Genomic DNA, 20,903 nt, shown 5'->3' on the forward strand with positions numbered 1-20,903 from the left:
GAAAAATACAGAAATCCTGAAGACTGATACTTAAAATTTATTGACTTGTTTCATATATAGGTCTACTGTTTATCTAAGCAATATTCTCTGAGTAGTTTAAAAAAAAATTAAAACTACTTACAATTTTCAGTTACAAAATAATTCTCCAAACATAATTAGAAAACAACTTTACACAAGAGCCTACTAGATCTATCTGAACATATAAGTTCTTTTTACTGTCTCAACACATTCCTTAAAAAAAAACAACTTGTCAATTTATCGAAGGCCTCAAAGTATTGAACACACGATTGAAAAGGAAACTCCTATACACAAACCCTTCGTTGGAAAACACGATACCGCAAGGGGAGAGAACCACGACATGTCACGTTTCCAGCAATAGATTATCGGCCCTGTCAATAGGATCATTTGTTCAAATTAACTACGCTATACAGAGCAAAAACATTTCGGGCCATGAATAGAAGAAAGAAAGAGAAAGTTGAATAGATATCTTAGAGTTGAATAGATAGGTCTTGAATAGATAAGTCTTAGAATTGAATAGACGAGGGTTAGCGTTGAATTGATAAGTCTTAGATTTGGAAATGTAAGTCTTATATAGATAAGTTTGAGTTTAACAGATGTCTTTAAAATAAAAAATTTGGGATTTAAAAAAAAAATTATAAAAATGTTAAAAAACCGGAATGTTATGTTGAGTACAATGAGACACATCAAATCAAACATTTTTCCCTTTCAAACATCTATATCTATAGCAGTCCTCAAACAGTTTTTTTTATTATTTATTTTAAACATTTAATATAATAATAATATTTTATTTGTAGTTTTACACAGCTTCAAAGACATGAACATCAATTGTATATATATAGTAATTAAATGGAGAAAGTAAAATGACATAAGAACTAGACTAATATAAGGTGTGTAACTCGTTTTCTTTTGACTGCTTTGTTTACTGTGTTCCATCCTCATTTGCGAAGTTAAAGGTTGACATTGTAGCCACCCATGGACAGAAACAAAAACAACGACTGTTAGGAAAAGGGTCTCTGTAATACTCAAACTGATCTTATCCTTGCAAAATTTCCATTTTCATTTTGGAAAATTATCGATGTTTTAAAAAAAAAATTCAACTGCAATTTGGAGGGGGGGGGGGGTTGTAGGCTGAGGTGTGACGTATTTTAGGGGAGGGTCTGGCTTTTTGTGACGATGTGTGACTGGAGGGGAGGGGAAGGTAAAACTCGTCAAAACAAGCGTGACGTCTAGTGTTTCTTGCAGACTTTTTTCTCCGGGGAGGGGGCACTTGAAATTTTCGGGGGGGGGGGGGGGGGCGGTAGACTTTCTTCGGGGGGGGGGCACTGTTAAAAGTATATATTTTCTATATAAATTATATAAATTTCATTTCGTTCGAAGAGATGCCTGGAAGAAACTCTGGTGACGTCATTTATGGATGACCCCCAAGGCAGTCGTCTCTGATATTTATTTTAATCGAATTATAAGCCTATGAATGATGGTGGAATTAGGTTGGAATAAAGGCTGTGTTTTATTCATAGGAAATAAATTATTTAAACTTTTATTAGATGTAACTTTTTTTTAAAGAAAAATATATGATACAATTAAATATGCAATAAAAGCTTTAGATACAAATAATACTTTAAAATAAAAGAATAAAAAACCCAACAAACCCAGAAAAAGAACTGAGTATCGGGTTAGTGGTGTGGTTGTACCCCAGCCCGAGAACTGGAGCACAAATCATCAGCTTTAGGCTCTGTTGATAAAGTCGTGGTTTTACCCACACCACCACAGCTCAGTCCGATAGCTGGCTTGTGTTTGATAATTTTATGTCTACGGCACGAGTGTGGTGCAATACTTGCAGTCACACAAACAGAGCAGTACGAATCTTCTAAATCACGGGTTCCCAACCTGGGGGTCGCGACCCCCCTGGGGGTCGCGAAGGGCTTTCTGGGGGGTCGCCAACTGGTATACTAAACCTTAGTAATTTGAAACAAAACATAAATATCTAGAAGAATTTTTGAATTCGGCTTTACTAACATAACTGGAAAGGGAATAGAGAAGAAGCAAAGCGTACTGTACAAAGTTGTTCTCAGTCACGAGTTTATGAAATCTTTAAAACTAAAACGTCATTGGAGACGAGTCATTCGAAACACACTAAAAAAGATATGGAGTTCTTTCGTCGGTATGAAGCTAGTTGCAAACGTCAGAGACTTGATCGAACAGGAATTTTTCACCAAGGAAACACAGCATTAGTGCAAGCATCATATGAAGTGGCGACAGAAAATGCCAAGCAAAAAAAAAAAAACACAACAGGAGAAAATCTCACCAAACCCTGCATGTTGAAGATGAAGTTAATTATTGGGGATTCCAGTGCAATAAAAATGCAACAAATATCTCTGCCTAATAATATTATTCAGCAGCTTATAGCAGACATGTCCGTAGATGTAAAATAACAAATTTTTATTGAAATCAATCTTTCACCATTGTTTGCTTTTCAAGTTGATAAATCAACAGACGTGAGTTCGTGTTCGCAGTTGCTGGTCTTTCTCTATATTAATTCAGATGATAGCAAAGAAGAGTTGCTCTTTTGTGAAGATAGCATGGAGAAAATAAATACGTTTTTTTTTTTAAATTGGATGATTAAAATGGGTTTAAAACGGCTATGAGGGTTTGTACGGATGGTGCACTATCTATGTTTAGGTCGAAATCGGGCTTTCAGAAAGCAGAAAAGATTTAGCTCCCTAACCACTGCCCTCACCAATCGCCATCACGACTCCATTGCTAGTATAAGTCGTAAATTATATAAAATCTGGAGCCTTCAAAGAACTGAGCAAAGACATGAATAAAGATCACGAGGTTCTGCACTTCTACACTACATTGCGCTGGTTGTCAAACAAATTGTTGTGAATCGTGTTTTTTAATTGAAATTTGAAATCAAATTGATCTTGGAAATGCAAAGGAAACAAGACCTTTTGGTATACTTAAAACGACATAGAGTGGTTGGAGAGAGTATCATACCTAGCAGATGTGTTCGAACATCAAGATAAGCTTAACCTGAAACTTCAGGGAAAATGAACGAATATTATCACTTTCCATGATAAACTCGGGGCATTTTTATCAAAGCTGCAAAATCGGCGAAGAAAATAAATCTAGGAAATATTGTAAATTTGAGAAACTATGCAGTGTGGTAGATGAATCTAATTGTGAGATAATTAAAATTTTGAAAGAAGAAATTTCTAGGCATCTTGAATCTATTGAAAACGAACTGCGACGCTATTTTCTGAGCTGAAAGAAGAAGAATCTGCATTGACGCATTGCCCATTCTCTTCTTCCCTTGATGTTGTCAACATTCACGATGAATTACAAGATGAATTATTTGATTTGTAGAATGATTCCGAGTAAGATGAAAAACTGCAGGCGCCATTTTAGTGTAGTATTCACCATTCATCCCCAAGCGTAAAATTGATTGACTTTTCGAGAATATATTTTCAACATTATTCGTCGATTAAAAACAAAATTAAGATAATTATAATGACATAGGTTTGCGTTAACAAAAAAATTTTTATAATTAAAAAGTTAACCACGAAGGTTTAGTGAATAGTATGCAATTTTACTCATGCTATTAAAACAGTTATCAAGAGTAGTTCATATTGAAAGTCTACTAGAAAATCTTATTTTCGTGCTTATTAATTTCCATACTAATTTCGGCTTTTTAATTCTATGGGGGTCGCGGGTCACTTACTTTTTATAAAAGGGGGTCGCCACTCTAAAAAGGTTGGGAACCATTGTTCTAAATATATCATACAAGGGGAGTGACGGAATTTTAAAAAAATAATTATTATTGTTATCTCCCTTGATAAATATTTTTGCGTATTTCATGGGCAGCCACCGGATAGTTTCTTCCAGGCATCTCTTTGAGGGTGGGGGGGGGGGGGTATCAACACACCCCCCCCTTATGGAATTCATATAGAAAATATACTTTTACCAGTCTCTGTCACCCATCTCCCAGGATATTTTAGTCACCCCACCCCCTGACTGGTATAATTCCTCTGTTGTAATTATTATGCTTAAATTTACTTTTAAAAATTAGGGAAAATTAAATTCTAAACTCCACTAATTAAAATGACTGTATTGTAAAGAGTCTAAAAACAAGATTTTTGTTTTAGAAATATTTTTTTTACTACACAGGAACAATTTCTTTTTTTCTCTCTTGTAACCCATTCACAAGGTCACCAGTTTTTATAATTGAAGTTGTTTATTTTAGCATCAAGACTTTGTTTTCACCAATTCAACTGTTTAATATAACATACAGACTGAGTACATTAAATACAGATACGCTTTCTTCACTTCTAAAGTAATAAATAAATTAAAATACAGTCAGTGATTTGCATTATAGAATTTTTTACATAAAAACAAACTGTGAATAGTTTAAGTAATGGAATTCAGTGAAAAGCTGACATTAAACAGATATTTAGTGCTGACATTGTTAATGTAAACCCTAAATCTAAGCTTAATGGATAAACTAATTAAAATTGAGCATTGCAATTTTTTATGAGAATGTAACAAAATTTCAAGTGAACACAAACTTTAGAATGAAACATTTTTTATAAGATTAGAATTTTATTAATCAGCTTAAATAATGAATAAGCATCAACAAACAAAATAAGGTTTACAGTAAGATAAACAAAGTTCACATCATTACAAGGCATGATACTGCTGGACAGTGGTCAGTACTGGATAAATTAAACTACTTTATTTACTGTAACTTTAGTAGTGTCTCTATTGAGTTGGTGATGGTCTCTAACTGAGCTGATAATTCATTCATCTGAAACACACACAAACAATGAAAAACACTGAATTAAATCACTTATTAACTATAAAATTATTATATAATTTATTATAAAATAAAATAATAGTTCTAAATCAATGGTTCTTGAACTCATGTATATGTTAGAAATTTAAATAGTATTGGAATTTACATTATCATTCTAAAGGTGGGAGCTAACTAGTCTATATTAATTTTTTTTTTTAAGTTGAAGGGTAGTTGCTAAAGGTAAGTGACGCAGGGGGAGGGGGAAGATGAGAAGAGAGAGAATGTTCAAAGTTAGATTGTTGCACAATATCATTAATTTGTTGCTTCTAATAACAAGTTTAAGTATCTATCTAGTATCTTCTAATGTTTTGAAACATTTTAATGTACAATTATTGAGAAATCTTTAAATTTTAATGTGTGTTTAGGGTGTAGCGTATATAGAGTATGTATGGTGTGTAGTGCGTGTAGTGTGTGTGTTTGAGTGTAGTGTTCAGACCATGTATAGCATGGAGAGCGTTTACATCATGTAGACTGTGTAGAGTGTGTAGTGTTCAGACCATGTAAACTGTGTAGAGCATGTGATCTATGTACATCATATAGAGTGTGTAGTGTGTGTAGGGTAAGTAGAGTAAGCACACCATGTAGAGTCTGTAGAGCATGTGAAGTATGTACAACATGTAGACTGTGTAGAGAGTGTGCATCATGTAAAGTGTGCAGAGTGTGCACATCATATAGAGTGTAGAGTGTGTCCTTACCTTTTCCTCATTTTTAACTCTGACATCTTCAGGCACCTTGCTCTCATAATCTGGAACCTTGGCCGCTTCCCTTAGTTTGGCCAGACTTTTGGCCAAACTGTCTTTCTTAGCTTCTAGCCTTTCTTTTTCTTTGGGGATGTCGATCTGGCCCTGATGGAAACAAAAACAAAACAATATCAGCAACAGATGCTCATCAAACTGCAGTCAGATCAACAAACAAAACAATATCAGCAACAGATACTCATCATACTGAAGTAAGCTCAACAAACAAAACAACATCAGCAACAGATGCTCATCATACTGAAGTATGATCAACAAACAAAACAACATCAGCAACAGATGCTCACCATACTGAAGTATGCTCAACAAACAAAACAACATCAGCAACAGATGCTCATCAAAGTATGCTCAACAAACAAAACAACATCAGCAACAGATGCTCATCAAAGTCAGATCAACAAACAAAACAATATCAGCAACAGATGCTCATCATACTGAAGTAAGCTCAACAAACAAAACAACATCAGCAACAGATACTCATCATACTGAAGTAAGCTCAACAAACAAAACAACATCAGCAACAGATGCTTATCATACTGAAGTATGCTCAACAAACAAAACAACATCAGCAACAGATGCTCATCATACTGAAGTAAGCTCAACAAACAAAACAATATCAGCAACAGATGCTCATCATACTGAAGTAAGCTCAACAAACAAAACAACATCAGCAACAGATGCTCATCATACTGAAGTATGCTCAACAAACAAAACAATATCAGCAACAGATGCTCATCAAACTGAAGTGCTCAACAAACAAAACAACATCAGCAACAGATGCTCATCACAGTCAGATCAACAAACAAAACAATATCAGCAACAGATGCTCATCACAGTCAGATCAACAAACAAAACAATATCAGCAACAGATGCTCATCAAAGTAAGATCAACAAACAAAACAATATCAGCCACAGATGCTCATCAAACTGAAGTAAGATCAACATAAAAAACAGAAAAGAGAACAGATCACTGCCTATTAGATGGTATGTGTGTTAAGATAAAACAAAAGTAAACTAAATAAAAATAAACTTTTACTAAAGAGAGCAGATCACCATCCCCCCCCCCCCCTAAACATTAGACACTACTATTAAATAACTATAAAGAAAAGCGTGGGTCACTTTAGTATCTATTGGATACCTTTACTAATGTTAAGGAAGACACCCACGCTTTTTTTTATAGTTATTTAAATAGTAGTCTATAATCTATAATCTACTTTTTAGTGCATTAGTACATAAAAGCTTGTTATTAAAACGTTTTTTATGAATTTTTTTTTAGTAGGCCTACTTTACATGTTTTATTTACAATAGAGTTACATGACTAAAAACCTTTGAGCGACTACTGAACGTGATGGCGCAGCTATTGAACGTGATGACGCGTGTGGTGTGGTTGGATAGACATGCCTACTAATTTGGTCCAAATTTTAATTAATTCATAAAAAATTAATTAGGCATCCAATTAAGTCAAATTTAATTTCAGATTGCATTGTCTTCATGTCTTGACCCACGTGCCAACTGTGAATCATATCGGTCAAGTAGAAGTGTCCGAATTTTCACTCCGGCGTATCGATCTAGACAGACTGCCGACTGACGACAGACTGACGAGGAAGTGAGTTAAATAAAAGCTTGTAAAAATCATGTCTATATTCCAAGTTATAAAAGAATATTCGAGAATGTTTAGGGGAGATTACTCCCGGTTTATTTAGAAATCATTTGCATTTCTTTCTACCCATTTATATACACAGTTCAGCCCTTCCACATAGCACCAATTCCTTTCTCTGATATGCTGCATACAAGCCCCTGCTTGTCTTCATCAATGCCTTTAAGAATTTGTACACGATCACCTAAGAAAATTTTCCACTCTGATTTTGGTATTGATTCAATCAGCTCAGTCAGACGTTTCCCTGGCTTGTTAGCCTCTTTTGCTGCATCTGTCCATGGACGATTCTCAACAAATATCCACTGCCTTTTTCTTTCATGTCTCCATCCTTGGATTGGTTTGTAGATTGAAACCCCAGATGCCTGGGCTATTTCTCGTTGTACATATTTTTTTAAATAACTTAAAACTGTAACTGTTAATCTTATATTTTTTCTCTCTTGAGCATAAAAATTAGACTGGGTTTAGAATTAGTGTATATATAAATCTAGATTCAGGTTCTTTGATGTATAGGTCAGGGGTCGGCAACCTTTTGAGCCGAAAGAGCCAACAGTTACAATTTACAACATTACCCGGTTTTTAAAGACCCATTAACATTTTTATGTCAATAGTATATTTGTTTAGGAGTTTATATATATATATATATATATATATATATATATATATATATATATATATATATATATATATATATATATATATATATAAAAATCCTAAACAAATATCATACTATATATATAATTTAAAATAAATAGCTTTGAATATATGAAATAGTCTCATTTGAATTGGTGTTTGGAGGTTCTACTATGTAAGTCAGAGTATTGCATTTGTTTTGAATAGCTCAATCTCTCTCAGTGAAAATATCCTTCATTTTGTTTATATTAATGCTGAAGTGATTGCTTAGTGGCATTGGGTTTATAACGATATTTTTTTTTTAGATTTTTTCGTAATTAAGTAATTTACCGCTCACCATGTATTCAACAAAAAAGTATTTTTTTTCGAAACAAACCACTTCTTCAAGCAAGACATAGGCTGGGTTTTCCTTTCAGTTTTACACGTAGCTGGTTTAGTTTCTTTGTGATATCCACTATGAAGTTGAATGTTTTAATTCGGAATGGACAATGTAATAGGAAGTACATTGAGATAGGGTGTAACTAAATATTCTAATATAATAGCGAATTTTTATTGTTTATATCTTATGTTATATAGTTTATTGCCGAATGTTGCAGACTAATATTTTTATGAGTTTTGAAAATAAATAATTATAAATATTTATGCATGGAGCTGAAGAGCCGCAACTGGTCACCAAAAGAGCCGCATGCGGCTCGCGAGCCGCAGATTGCCGACCCCTGGTATAGGTAATATAGATCTAGATCTAGATCTAAATACTTATTAATAATTAATAGTAGTAGACAATAAATTTAACAACAGGGCTGCATTGAGTGTTGTCTCAAGTGCAATAGCAGAGCGCATTATATAAACTGAACTTTCTCATCATGTCTACAAGACATTTTTTTAATTCAGCTAGCGGTTTGCAATTAAAATTTAAGCCTGACAATAATTTAAAATTACAAAACAAAGCCTATGCACTCCTTTTTCTAAGACAAGTAGAAATATTTTAATTTTAATTTACACTGTAAACAATGTTTTATATTTTTAAAAACTATTTATGAATTTCTTTGTACATCTAGCCTTTTTTTAGGTCAAATTTATAGGTTATCCTTCTTGGTTTATGTAAATGTATAAATGAAAATTTACGTAGGCGAATTAATTAAATATTTTTTTTTATTCGGATATAATTACATTAATTCATCTGAAATTTAAATGAGCAAGATATAGGCCTACATTTTCCATACACACATGTATCTGTGAATATAAAGGCTAAAGTGGGAAAAATGTTTCTTAGTTTGTATTTTGTTTGTCAAATATGTAGCTATGTTGTTAAATCAAACTTTGACATCTTTCGTGAATAAAATAACATTGCTAGTTTGATGCTGTTTCTAGAGGCCTTCGAATACAGGCACTTCCTTGTCTTCTCTACAGTACCGTTATAACTCTTTATAGAAACATTTGATGCTGAAAATTAACATATTGCTGAATAACTAATAATTTTTTATTGCTTATCTCTTTTATTTCAAAGTAATTTAACATTAACATAAAGAGTTAAACCTGAACCGAGATTCTATCAACAAAACTGTCAATATTAAAAAAAAAACATGTTCGCTATCAAGGTATGCAATCTTTCCAGTGATTAATTTAACGCCGTTACAGTAGTATTGATCTTGTTGTTAGATTCGATATCCCACATGTTAGATTCGTTGCTTATCATGTGTTTATTAGATTTGATGATTTGTGGGATTCAATATTTTCAATTACTATATAGCCTAAATACTTATTGTATTTATCACATATTTATAGTACCAATTTTGAGTACCGTATTTATTTATAATCCCGTATTTTTAGTTACCGCATTTTTCTTCTTTTAAAGTATCGTATTTATAGTGTAGTATAGGGTAACTGTGTATACGTATATCAGGCTTTCAGGCATAGAAAAAAAGTGTCGTAAAATATAAAAACATGCCAATGCCGGGGTCAGATTAAGGGTCACGTTCAAACTTAATCCCCCGACTGGCCAATCAACTACTGTAGGTTGATTCATCTTTAACAGAGACCTTCAGGTTTCTAACAATGAAATTAGGAAATGTTCAAATGATTTTATTCAGATAAATGAACATTCTTTCATCTTTTGCTTGACCGTAAGTAAGTTCTCTTTTGAAACCTGACGGTCTGTAGGGCAAGTGAAGTAGAGTTCACTAGTTTCTGTGACCTCGGCATATGAAGAGATAGTGTGGTCAGCACTATGCCCAGCCGCCTTTACTTTCCCTAACGTGAGTTAGGTACCCATCAGAGTTTAGTGGACTCAGGGACGGTCTACTGACTTGAACCAGGTTTGGAACTCGAGACTTACGGGTAAGCAGTCCAGAACTCTACCGCTAGACCACTCCGTCCCATAGATAGCATTATACTTATCTCAATGGAATCTGAGATCATTAGCACCTAGCTCATTCTCACAGAAGGTAATCTAAATATCTTCCTGATAAGGACCTGGAACTGGACCGCATCTCTCTGCCAGACAATGAAGATTGCCTGGTTGTGGGAGACATGAACATCCACTCTCAGAGCTGGGGTTACCCTGACCTCAGTGCTAAAGGAAACAAAATTGAAGAATGGCAAGCAGGAAGGCTTACACGTCTAAACAACCCTGATGACAAACCAGCTTTCTAGTCTAGAGCACGGTCAACCTCATCCATCTCAGACACAGCTTGTGCTACAAACGACACCAACTGAAAACTTTGCTACAAACGACACCAGCTGAAAACTTTGCTACAAACGACACCAACTGAAAACTTTGCTACAAACGACATCAACTGAAAACTTTGCTACAAACGTCACCAGCTGAAAACTTTGCTACATTTTACAATTTTACAATTGTTTTGTTGAGTATTTTCAATAACTGATACCTCAACAAACGACCGGTGTGGGTGACACCAAATTTGATAAGTTAATATGAAAACTGCTTTTTTCCACTTAAAGTAATAGGAGGATTTACATATATATAATTCTCTTCATAGAGACCATAGAAAACTCCACACAGCTTAGCCACCACACTCATACCCACCTGTCAGGTGAGCTGTGGTTCACCCTGAATGTTTACAATCGTAGAGCTGGGTTAGTGACGGCTATTAGGGGCAGATAATTTAGTATTAAACGATTTGAAACGAAGGGGAGGTAACAATGTCTGATTGGTCTTTTCTTTGTCTTTACTACGTCGCGATTCAGCTCATTAATATAATTTTTTCAAAACTGATGCCACTTGTTTAATTGGAGGAGGGGGGGGGACACCAAATGCAACTTTCACAGAACAATGTAGTGATCAGAACAAAATACACCACCCACCAAAGTGGATGGCCCTGACACCACATTGAAAAAAATTGCAAAGCAAAAAATCCTTTGATGATGGATCGTGACGGCTAACTAAAATATCAATACTAAATTTCTTAACGAACATGTCATCATGTAACAGCCTCCCAGCGTTGAGGTGTGTGTGGGGGGGGGGGGGTGACACCAGTAAAACAATAATTGTAAATTAGATGGTGTAAGTTTGCTTCAGTAATTTCAGAAAACATGACATCTTAAAAAATTTTAGATTTATTTCTAATATTTCAAATTGGTATTGGTAGCCCATGTTATACTAAATGTGTGTGGATATTTTACTATTTAGTTTTTTTTTTGCTTTTCCACTAATATTGTTCAATGTGTAGTAAAGCACATTGCGCTTTGACCAATAACTATTTCATAAAATATTTTTCTCAAACAAGTATAGCGTTACAAAAATATATGCCTATAATTCATGTGTAACGGGTACCGATCGCTAATATATATATATATATATATATATATATATATATATATATATATATATATATATATATATATATATATATATATATATATATATATATATATATATATATATATATATAATATATATATACATATATGAATATATTTTTATTTTTTAAATTTTTTTTTCGGAGTGGGTGTACACCCGACCTGGCGACGCTACAGCCTAGGACAGGGGTCGGCAACCTGCGGCTCGCGAGCCGCATGCGGCTCTTTTGATGTCGAGATGCGGCTCTCCAGCTCCTTGCACGAATATTAAGTTATATTATTTCATTTTCAAAACTCATAACAAATATTATACTGTAAAGAAAAACAACTTTAAACAGGATAAAACACTCAGCAGAGAACAGTGAGAATAGGTGGAGTAGAGAGTAGACAGCTGACAGCCGCTTGGGCACCAGTGCCAGCCCCACAGCCGTGGTGTGGACAGCACCATGGCAACAATTCCGTGATTTTAACTAACAAATCAAATTTATTTACCAAATCCTAATCAAATACCATAATATTGAAATAATAATGTGGCTCTTTATAAGCTGGGACATTTGTAAATTGTAACTTTTGGCTCTTCCGTCCCAAAAGGTTGCTGACCTCTGGTCTAGGACTTAGAGTATATACTATTTTCAATTATTTTCTTTTTAAGTAAATTAAAACAACAGAGCTACATGGAAAGTTGTGTTGCAAATCGTCCAGACTGTCGCATTGTAAAAAACTGAACTTTCTCATCATGTCTACTATTCAAGTCTTTAATTCTGCTAGCTGTTTGCAATTAAAATTTGAGCCTGGTAATAATCGAAATTAAAAATACAAAGAATAAACAATCATTTCTATAAGAAGTAAAAATAATTTTGTTTCTGTGTTTATACTGTAAACAATGTTTTGTATATTTTTCAATTATTTATGAATTTCTTTGTACATTTAGCCATTTTTGGGATCAAATTTATAGGTTATCCTTCTTGGTTAATTTAAATTTATGAATGGAAATTACCAAAGCGAATTAATAAAATACATTTTCTTGATTAACGCTTATATTAGCTTTTCAAAGTAATTTAACATTAACACAGAGATAAACCTGAACCGAGTTTATATCAACAAAACTGTCAATATTCAAAACAAAAAAAAACAAGTTCGCTATCAAGGTATGCAATCTTTGCAGTGATTAATTTAACGCCGTTACAGTAGTATCGATCTTGTTATTAGATTCGATATCCAACATGTTAGATTTGTTGCTTATCGTGTGTTTATTAGATTCGATGATATGTGGGATTCAATATTTTCAATTACTATAAAGCCATAATACTTATTGTATTTATTACATTTTCATAGTACCAATTTAAAGTACCGTATCTATCTATATAAATAATTTTCTTCATGGGGACCATACAAGACACCACGCAGCTTAACCGTTCCTACCTGCTTTCTAGGCATATCACTGTTTACAATCGTAGTGACGGTTATTAGGGGCAGATATTTAGCTTTTAAACGATTTAAAACTAAGGGGACATAATAACATGTTCTTCTTGCTCGTTTCATTGTCGCCTGTAAACTGTCGTCACAGACGGCTGCTTTCACGGAGGCAGAGTTGGGGGGGGGGGGGAAGGGGGGAAAGGGGGGAGAGGAGTGGAAAGTGAGGGTGAGGATACTCGTCCTTCAATAGCTATTGATAGTGTTTTACAGCAAAATATTTTCAGTCGCAGCATTTCCTTTTCCAATGCCGTTATCAACACCATAACCAACTTTATTACCAAAGTCATTTCAAACACCATTACTAACACCACCCTTATATTAAGTTACATGATCAGCCGACATTACTATTAAGTTATATGTTCGGCCACACTCTTCTAATGGGCCCTACACTACTATTAAGTTATATGATCGACCATACACTTTTATTAAGTTATATGATCAGCCATACATTACTATTAAGTTATATGTTCGGCCATACTTATCTATTAAGTTATGTGGCCCTAATGGACTCTACACTACTATTAAGTTATAGGATGGGCCCTACACTTTTATAAAGTTACGAGCCGACCAGCGGCATATCATACGCCGCTACTTAGTTGTTGTTTTTTCTACTTTTCAGTAATTCATAGTTTCTGAATTCGACAGTACCAACGATGCCACTGAAAATATTTCTTTAAAACACTATAAGTAGCTCGTTAAAGTACGATACCCCCCCTCCCCCTACGTTTAAAAAAGTTTCAAACTAAATTATCTGCCCCTAATAGTCGTCATTAAACCCGGCTGTGCTTGTAAACATTTAGCGTAAGCCACAGCTCACCAGACAATGTAGGGGGGGGGGGTGGGTGGGAGGGAGCGCTTACAGCTTGTTTTCTACAGTCTCCCAGAAAAGAATTATATATATAGATGTGATAGGCCAGGGGTCGGCAACCTGCGGCTCTTTTGATGTCAGGATGCGGCTCGCCAGTTCCATAATAATGATATTATTTTATTTTCATAACTAAAAAAAAATATTATACTGGAAAACAACTTTAAACAAAATAAAAACACTAAGAATAGGTGGAGTAGAGCGTATACAAAAAGCTTACAGTTGCATGGACACAAGACTCAGCCCCACAACTGTGCTGTGGCCAGCCCCGTGGCAGTGGTTCCATGCTTTCAACTACCGAAGTGCACTTTTTTCCAAATATTTTCAATTATAAAGTATATTTTTATCAGAAGGCATTTATGTATGTTTTACCGTGCATTAATTTGACTTGAGTGGCATATTCTTATAGTTATTAGCCTCTAAATTGGGTAGGGGTAGTTTTAAAATGGGATTTTATTATCCTAAAAGAACTAGTTGAAATATTTTATTATATTTTGTGCGAAACATGTGTATGTTTTTATATGAATACATATATTTTCATACTTAAACCCATAAACAAATAATTATTTTGCTAATTCTAATCAAATACCTTAATATGGAAGAACAATTATTAATGGCTCTTTAAAAAAAGGGGAAATTTTGTAAATTGAAACTTTAGGCTCTTACACCTGAAAAGGTTGCCGACCGCTGGCATAGACCAAGAGTATGTACTATTATCAATTACATTCTTTTATAAATAAATTAAAACATCAGAGCTACTCTTTTTTTTTTCTCTCTCTCTTTATCTTTTCTTTTTTTTTTTTTTTTTTTTTTTTTTTTTAATACTTTTATTTGCAATTAAAACAAGTACATCAACATCAAATTTTTTAACATAATTTTGAACACCAAATGAAAACGACAGGTTTTGCAAATGTACATAATGAATATTTACATGATGTCATGTATTTGATTATAAAAAAAATGCAAAGGATGACAGTAAAAGGGGTGAAGGTCAAATGAAAGTGTCAGAAGTCTGGTTGGGGAGACGGAAAGGAAATTTTTCAGAGAGGGTCAATGGGACAGTGAAGCATTTTCTATGTAGGGAAACAACTTAAGTTGAATAGTTGAAAGGGTGTTCTTTATCTAATATATAAAAATGTTGTGTCAAGTGTTTTTATAAGCATGTACGTGATTTAACTGAACTTTCTTATCATATCAACAAGTCGATTCTTTAACTCAGCTAGCAGTTTGCAATTAAAACTTGAGCCTGATAATAATTTAAAATGACAAAACAAAGGCTAAGCGATCCTTTTTATAACATTATAAAATATATTCTAGTTTTGATTTACACTGTCGACAATGTTTTGTATTTTTCAAAATTATTTATGAATTTCTTTGTACATTTAGCCACTTTTGGGAGCAAACTTGTAGGTTATTCTTCTTGGTTAATTTAAATTTATAAGTGGAAATCAGCGTAAGCGAATTAATTCAAAAAAGTTCTTGGTTCGGATTTAATTTAACTAATTCACATGAAATTTAAATGAGCAAGATAAAAGCCTACATTTTCCATATACAAATATATTTATGAATATAAGGGCTAAAGTATCTATAATACTTTATTTACGACACTTTATTATATTATATATAGCGCCATATTTAAATTACTGTATTTATAGTACTGTATTAGGAAACATTTTTAAAGGTAAAAAACATGCCAATACCAGTGTCGGTTTGGTGATGGGGGGGGGGAGGAATGACAAGGCACAAACCGAAACCTTGCTCAAGCTTTACCCTCCCCTGATCTGTTTTGTGGTTTTCTACAAACAGTAAATATTAAATATAAATATCATCAACCTAGCTGTAACGGTACTCAAGTTATTGTGTTTACAGACACACATACACACACAGACATACGGACCAATTTGCAAAACTATGTTTCTCCGACTCAGGTAGGTAAAAAACGTCGATATCTGTGAAAATCTCGATTATTTTTTTTGCACGATCACAATACTTCCTTTATGCTTCGTATTCGAGAATGTAAATTTATGTGTTTTTGTTTTCTCTTTTTTTCCGCCTCAGACATGTAATTTACAGCGTCAGTTTGCCTTGCATGTTCGCTTTAGTATTACAGTTTTCATCATCGGGTTGTGAGAACTGATATAGATTTACAATAGTAATATGTATTTCGTACTTTTAGCATACTTTTATTCATTTAAGATGGTTTATTTATACATAGATCCATCCATTTCAAAACGTCTAAAAATTAAAAAGGAACAAAAAAACAAATAACATGAAAATGCAAATGTGTTATTAAATGATGATTCAAGGAATTTTTTTTACATCCGCGTGGTGGGCTGAGAGGTATGGGGGGAAGGAGGGGGGGTGGGAATTGTGTTTTTAAGTGGAGCTGAAATAAATTTGGAATTTCAGAGAATTAAAATGATACAAATTTTAAGTCTACTAGAAAGTAAATATGATGACCCTAGTTAAATTTTAAGACAACACAAATAAAATGTAAATTCTGATCTTTTACGTTTTTAAATTAATTTTTTTTATTCAGCTAACAGTTTTTATTTAAGATTATTGTCTAATTAAAAATGTAATATTAAAAACAAAGTTTAGAAGATAAAAAATGTTATTACAAAAGGTTTAGTATTTCTAGTAAACAAAAAGACGACACTAGTTTTCCATTAATTTAATTATTTCTTAATTTCTTAATTTATATCACGGTATTTGGATCTGTAGGTATGAGTTGTCTTTCCTGAGTATTTTAAATTTATAAACTTTAAACAGTTCTGATGAATTAATAAATCAATTGCTAGGTTCTGAACTGGATGCATCAAACTTTTTAAACGTCCTAGACACCGGCCTTTATTTTACGAAATTTCAAAGTACAATGTTCTTTTCTCACAATGTTTTTGTTTTCATTTCACGTTATTTTATATATATATATATATATATATATATATATATATATATATATATATATATATATATATATATATAATTTAAATAAACAAATAAATATTAACATTAGTTTCATCAATGTGAGCATTGTCCTTAAATGCCGTTTGAAATTTTGTTTAAATCTGGCTCATACTTGTTTTCAGTTTCAAGCGTGCCTCAAGATTTGTGTTTGTGGGTTGCCTTCTTACTTTAGTTTTTATTATAGTCATGTACGAGAACTCTTGTTAGCACGAATATGTTGACCTAACGATTGTCATCACTCCAGATGTCAACTTCTACATTTTACTCTAGCATCCTGGGAGACTATTCCATGCGTCACGTATGAGTGCCTCAACTCGCGGTATTTCTTTTTGAGTTGTCCACTTGTGCAGCGAAACGTGCATGTTTTACTTAACCTTCAACTATTTTTACTTGCTCTTGGGCGCTCTACACCCCCCCCCCCCCCAAGAAAGTCTACCGCCTCCCCCCTCCAACCCCCCCCCCCCCCCGAACGAAATTTAATTTATTGAGAAAACATATACTTTTACCAGTGTCCCTCCCCCGGAAAATGTCCCCCCCCCCCTCCGGAGAAAAAAGTCTGTAAGAAACATTGTACCTGTGTCACGAAATAATAGGAAGTACATTGAAATAGGGAGTAACAAAATATTCTAATAGAATAGCATGTGTTTATTCAGGGGCGTAGCGAGGGGGGGGGGGGGGGGGCGGGGGGTGCGGACCGCACCGGGTGACACCATTTAGGGGGGTGACACCAAGGCAAAAAGTAGCAAAATATATAGAGAAAAACTCGAGGGGGGGAGTGCAAATCGAAAGTTTGAGGGGGGGAGTGGGGTGCAAATCGAAAACTTGAGGGGGGGGGTGCAAATCGAAAATTTGAATGTTTGTCCCTGGGAAGGGTCTCTATGCCTCTGGGGGGGGGGGGTGACACCATTAAGTGCCGCACCGGGTGACACCCGACCTCGCTACGCCACTGTGTTTATTGTTAATGTTTATTGTTATATCGTTTATTACCGAGTCTTGCAGAATTATATTTTTTGTGAGTTTTGTAATAAGATAATAGATTTATTAGTATGTGAGCATCTTGACATCAAAAGAGCCGTGGACTGCCTAGACCAGGGGTCGGCAACCTGCGGCTCGCAAGCTGCATGCGGCTCTTTTGATTTCTGGATGCGGCTCGCCAGTTCATAATAATGATATTATTTTATTTTCATAACTCATGAAAATATTATACTGGAAAACAACTTTAAACAAAATAAAAACACTAAGAATAGGTGCCCCGTGGCAGTGGTTCCATGCTTTCAACTACCGAAGTGCACTTTTTTTTTATTTGACTTGAGTGGCATATTCTTATAGTTATTAGCCTCTAAATTGGGTAGGGATAGTTTTATAATTGTTTTTTATTATCCTAAAAGAACTAGTTGAAATACTTTATGTTTTCATACTTAAACTCATGAAAAAAATTATTTAGCTAATCCTAATCAAATACCTTAATATTGAAGAACAATTATTAATAGCTCTTTAAAAACTGCGAAATTTTGTAAATTGAAACTTTTGGCACTTACAACTCAAAAGATTGCCAACCCGTGGCCTAGACCTAGAGTGTTTACTGTTTTCGATTATATTCTTTTATAAATAAATTAATACAACAGAGTTACACGGAGTGTTGTATCCGCTATAGAAACACGGCAATAATAGTTAAACTTAACTTTCTCATCTTAACAACAGAGGTACACGGAGTGTTGTGTTATTCGTTAACTACGAGCAGACATTTTTTACACTGAACTTTCTCATCATATCTACAAGTCAATTCTTAAATTCAGCTAGCTGTTTGCAATTAAAACTTGAGCCTGATAATAATTTAAAATTACAAAACAAAGGCTAAACTATCCTTTTTATAAGATTTTAAAAAATATTCTAGTTTTGATTTACATTGTGAACAATGGTTTGTATTTCTCAAAATTATTTATGAATTTCTTTATACATTTAGCCATTTTTGGGAGCAAACTCGTAGGTTATTCTTCTTGGTTAATTTAAATTTATAAATGGAAATTAGCGTTATCGAATTAATTAAAAAAAAAGTTCTTGGTTCGGATTTAATTTAACTAATTCACATGAAATTTAAAAGAGCAAGATAAAAGCCTATATTTTCCTTATACTAACGTATCTATGAATATAAGGGGTAAAGTATCAATAACAGTATATTTACGACACTTTATTATATTATGTATAGTGTCATATTTAAATTACTGTATTAGGGGAATTTTTTCCATCGGCGTGGTGGGCTGAGAGGTGTGTGTGTGTGTGGGGGGGGGGGGGGTGGTTGGAATAGGGTTTTTAAATAGAGCTGAAATAAATTTGGAATTTGGAATTACAGAGAATTAAAATGATATAAATTTTAAGTATACGAGAAAGTAAATATGATTTTTTTTTTTTAAGTCTCAGTTTTGTAGATTATTTTCAGCTTGCCCAGCCAATATGTGGTGGCACTGGCTGATTTTTGTTCTACTTTCATCATTCGACTTTTGAAGACTGTCGCAGATTTACAATTTTAACTATTCTGACATTTTCATCCTTAATCATTCATTCTGATATTTAAATATTATATACAGAAATAAAATCGTAGAAATTTTGGAAGGACAGGGGGGGGGGGGGGGGGGGTTAGTTTCCAGGAACATGAAATCTTTGCTGGTTCTGAAAGGTAATAGTTATACATTAAATGAGATTTGAATTCAATAATAGAAGTGGTAGGTTATAGTATTTTTCATAAACACTAAAATTTGGCTTCAGACGTTGGTGTGGGTTTCCTGAAGTGGGAAAAGATACTGTTATTTATACAGAATATGTACATGAAAGTATATGAAACACAATATATTATATACATTAAGTAATTATAAGCATTCACACTTTCCATTTGTGCCTATCATCTGCAAACAGTCTTCTTTTTCTTTTATTATTTTTTTTTGCTTTATTTATTGTTTTATTTATTTTGGTTGTTAACAGGATTCAAAATTTTGAAAATGTATAAATTTAAATAAATTGAAAAGTTAATTAAACTTGTATTTAAAGTACGAGTAATGAAATTAATAAAATTGAACGTATTTTACAGTATTAGTAGTAAATATGTGATATCAAGGTAAATTAAAAGGTATATAACTCTATCTCCCTAACGGCTGTAGTAATAATTTGGTTACCTCCCCTACTCGTTTTATTTATGTATTCATCCAGATAATAGATAAAAGGAGTAATAGTTAATTATTACAGCATTTATGACAAAAACCAAAATAAACTTAGAAGGGAAAGAAGACCCTGAAAATCGTCAGAAATGATCATAATCCGCAATATTATAAATATGATGGTTTTTAATTAAAGTAATTTAGATATTTTGGTGCAATTGAAAAAAAAGGTATATAACTCAGTTTCCCTAAAAGCTACAGTATTTATTTGGTTATTTCCCTTTCCGAAAACCCGCTACTATGCTTTAATAACATTTACCGGGATATTACATAAAATAAATGAGATAAAACTTAATTAAAATATCAGAAACATGTTAATCATAGAAAATAAGTTTAGAATGGAAAGAAGAACCGTTGCAATCAATTGTCAATGATAAGAGACCTTAATTGCTGAAAATATAGTGATTAGGGTAGAAATTAGTATTGTTAGTTGGGGGTAAAATGAGAATAAAGGTAAATAACTGCATCCAACTTAAATACCTTACTATAAACTTGATTACTTCCCCTACAAATGGAGAAAGAATGAAAAACATTTATGGCTCATGTGGGTTTCCTTGTGTCAGAGAAAATACCGAATATGCATACAAACAAGAGGCAAGAAAATCTAGAGTTAAAAAGAAAATAGAAACTATAAACACATTCAATGAAAGGT

At 33.4% G+C, this 20,903-nt stretch overlaps 1 protein-coding gene across 1 annotated transcript in view; it reads right to left on the bottom strand.

The window, feature by feature from the left end:
* Positions 1–7,371: 7,371 nt before the first annotated feature.
* Positions 7,372–20,903, bottom strand: part of LOC131957899 (CBY1-interacting BAR domain-containing protein 2-like) — a 34,789-nt gene continuing 21,257 nt past the window's right edge. Inside the window, exon 2 of the mRNA XM_059322731.1 lies at positions 7,372–7,652. Within this exon, the coding sequence (XP_059178714.1) occupies positions 7,372–7,652 (281 nt within the window). The remainder of the gene's footprint in view (positions 7,653–20,903) is intronic.

Source organism: Physella acuta, unplaced genomic scaffold, assembly GCF_028476545.2.
Source record: "Physella acuta isolate Inbredline_101_S28 unplaced genomic scaffold, ASM2847654v3 ptg001277l, whole genome shotgun sequence".
NCBI lineage: Eukaryota > Metazoa > Mollusca > Gastropoda > Physidae > Physella > Physella acuta.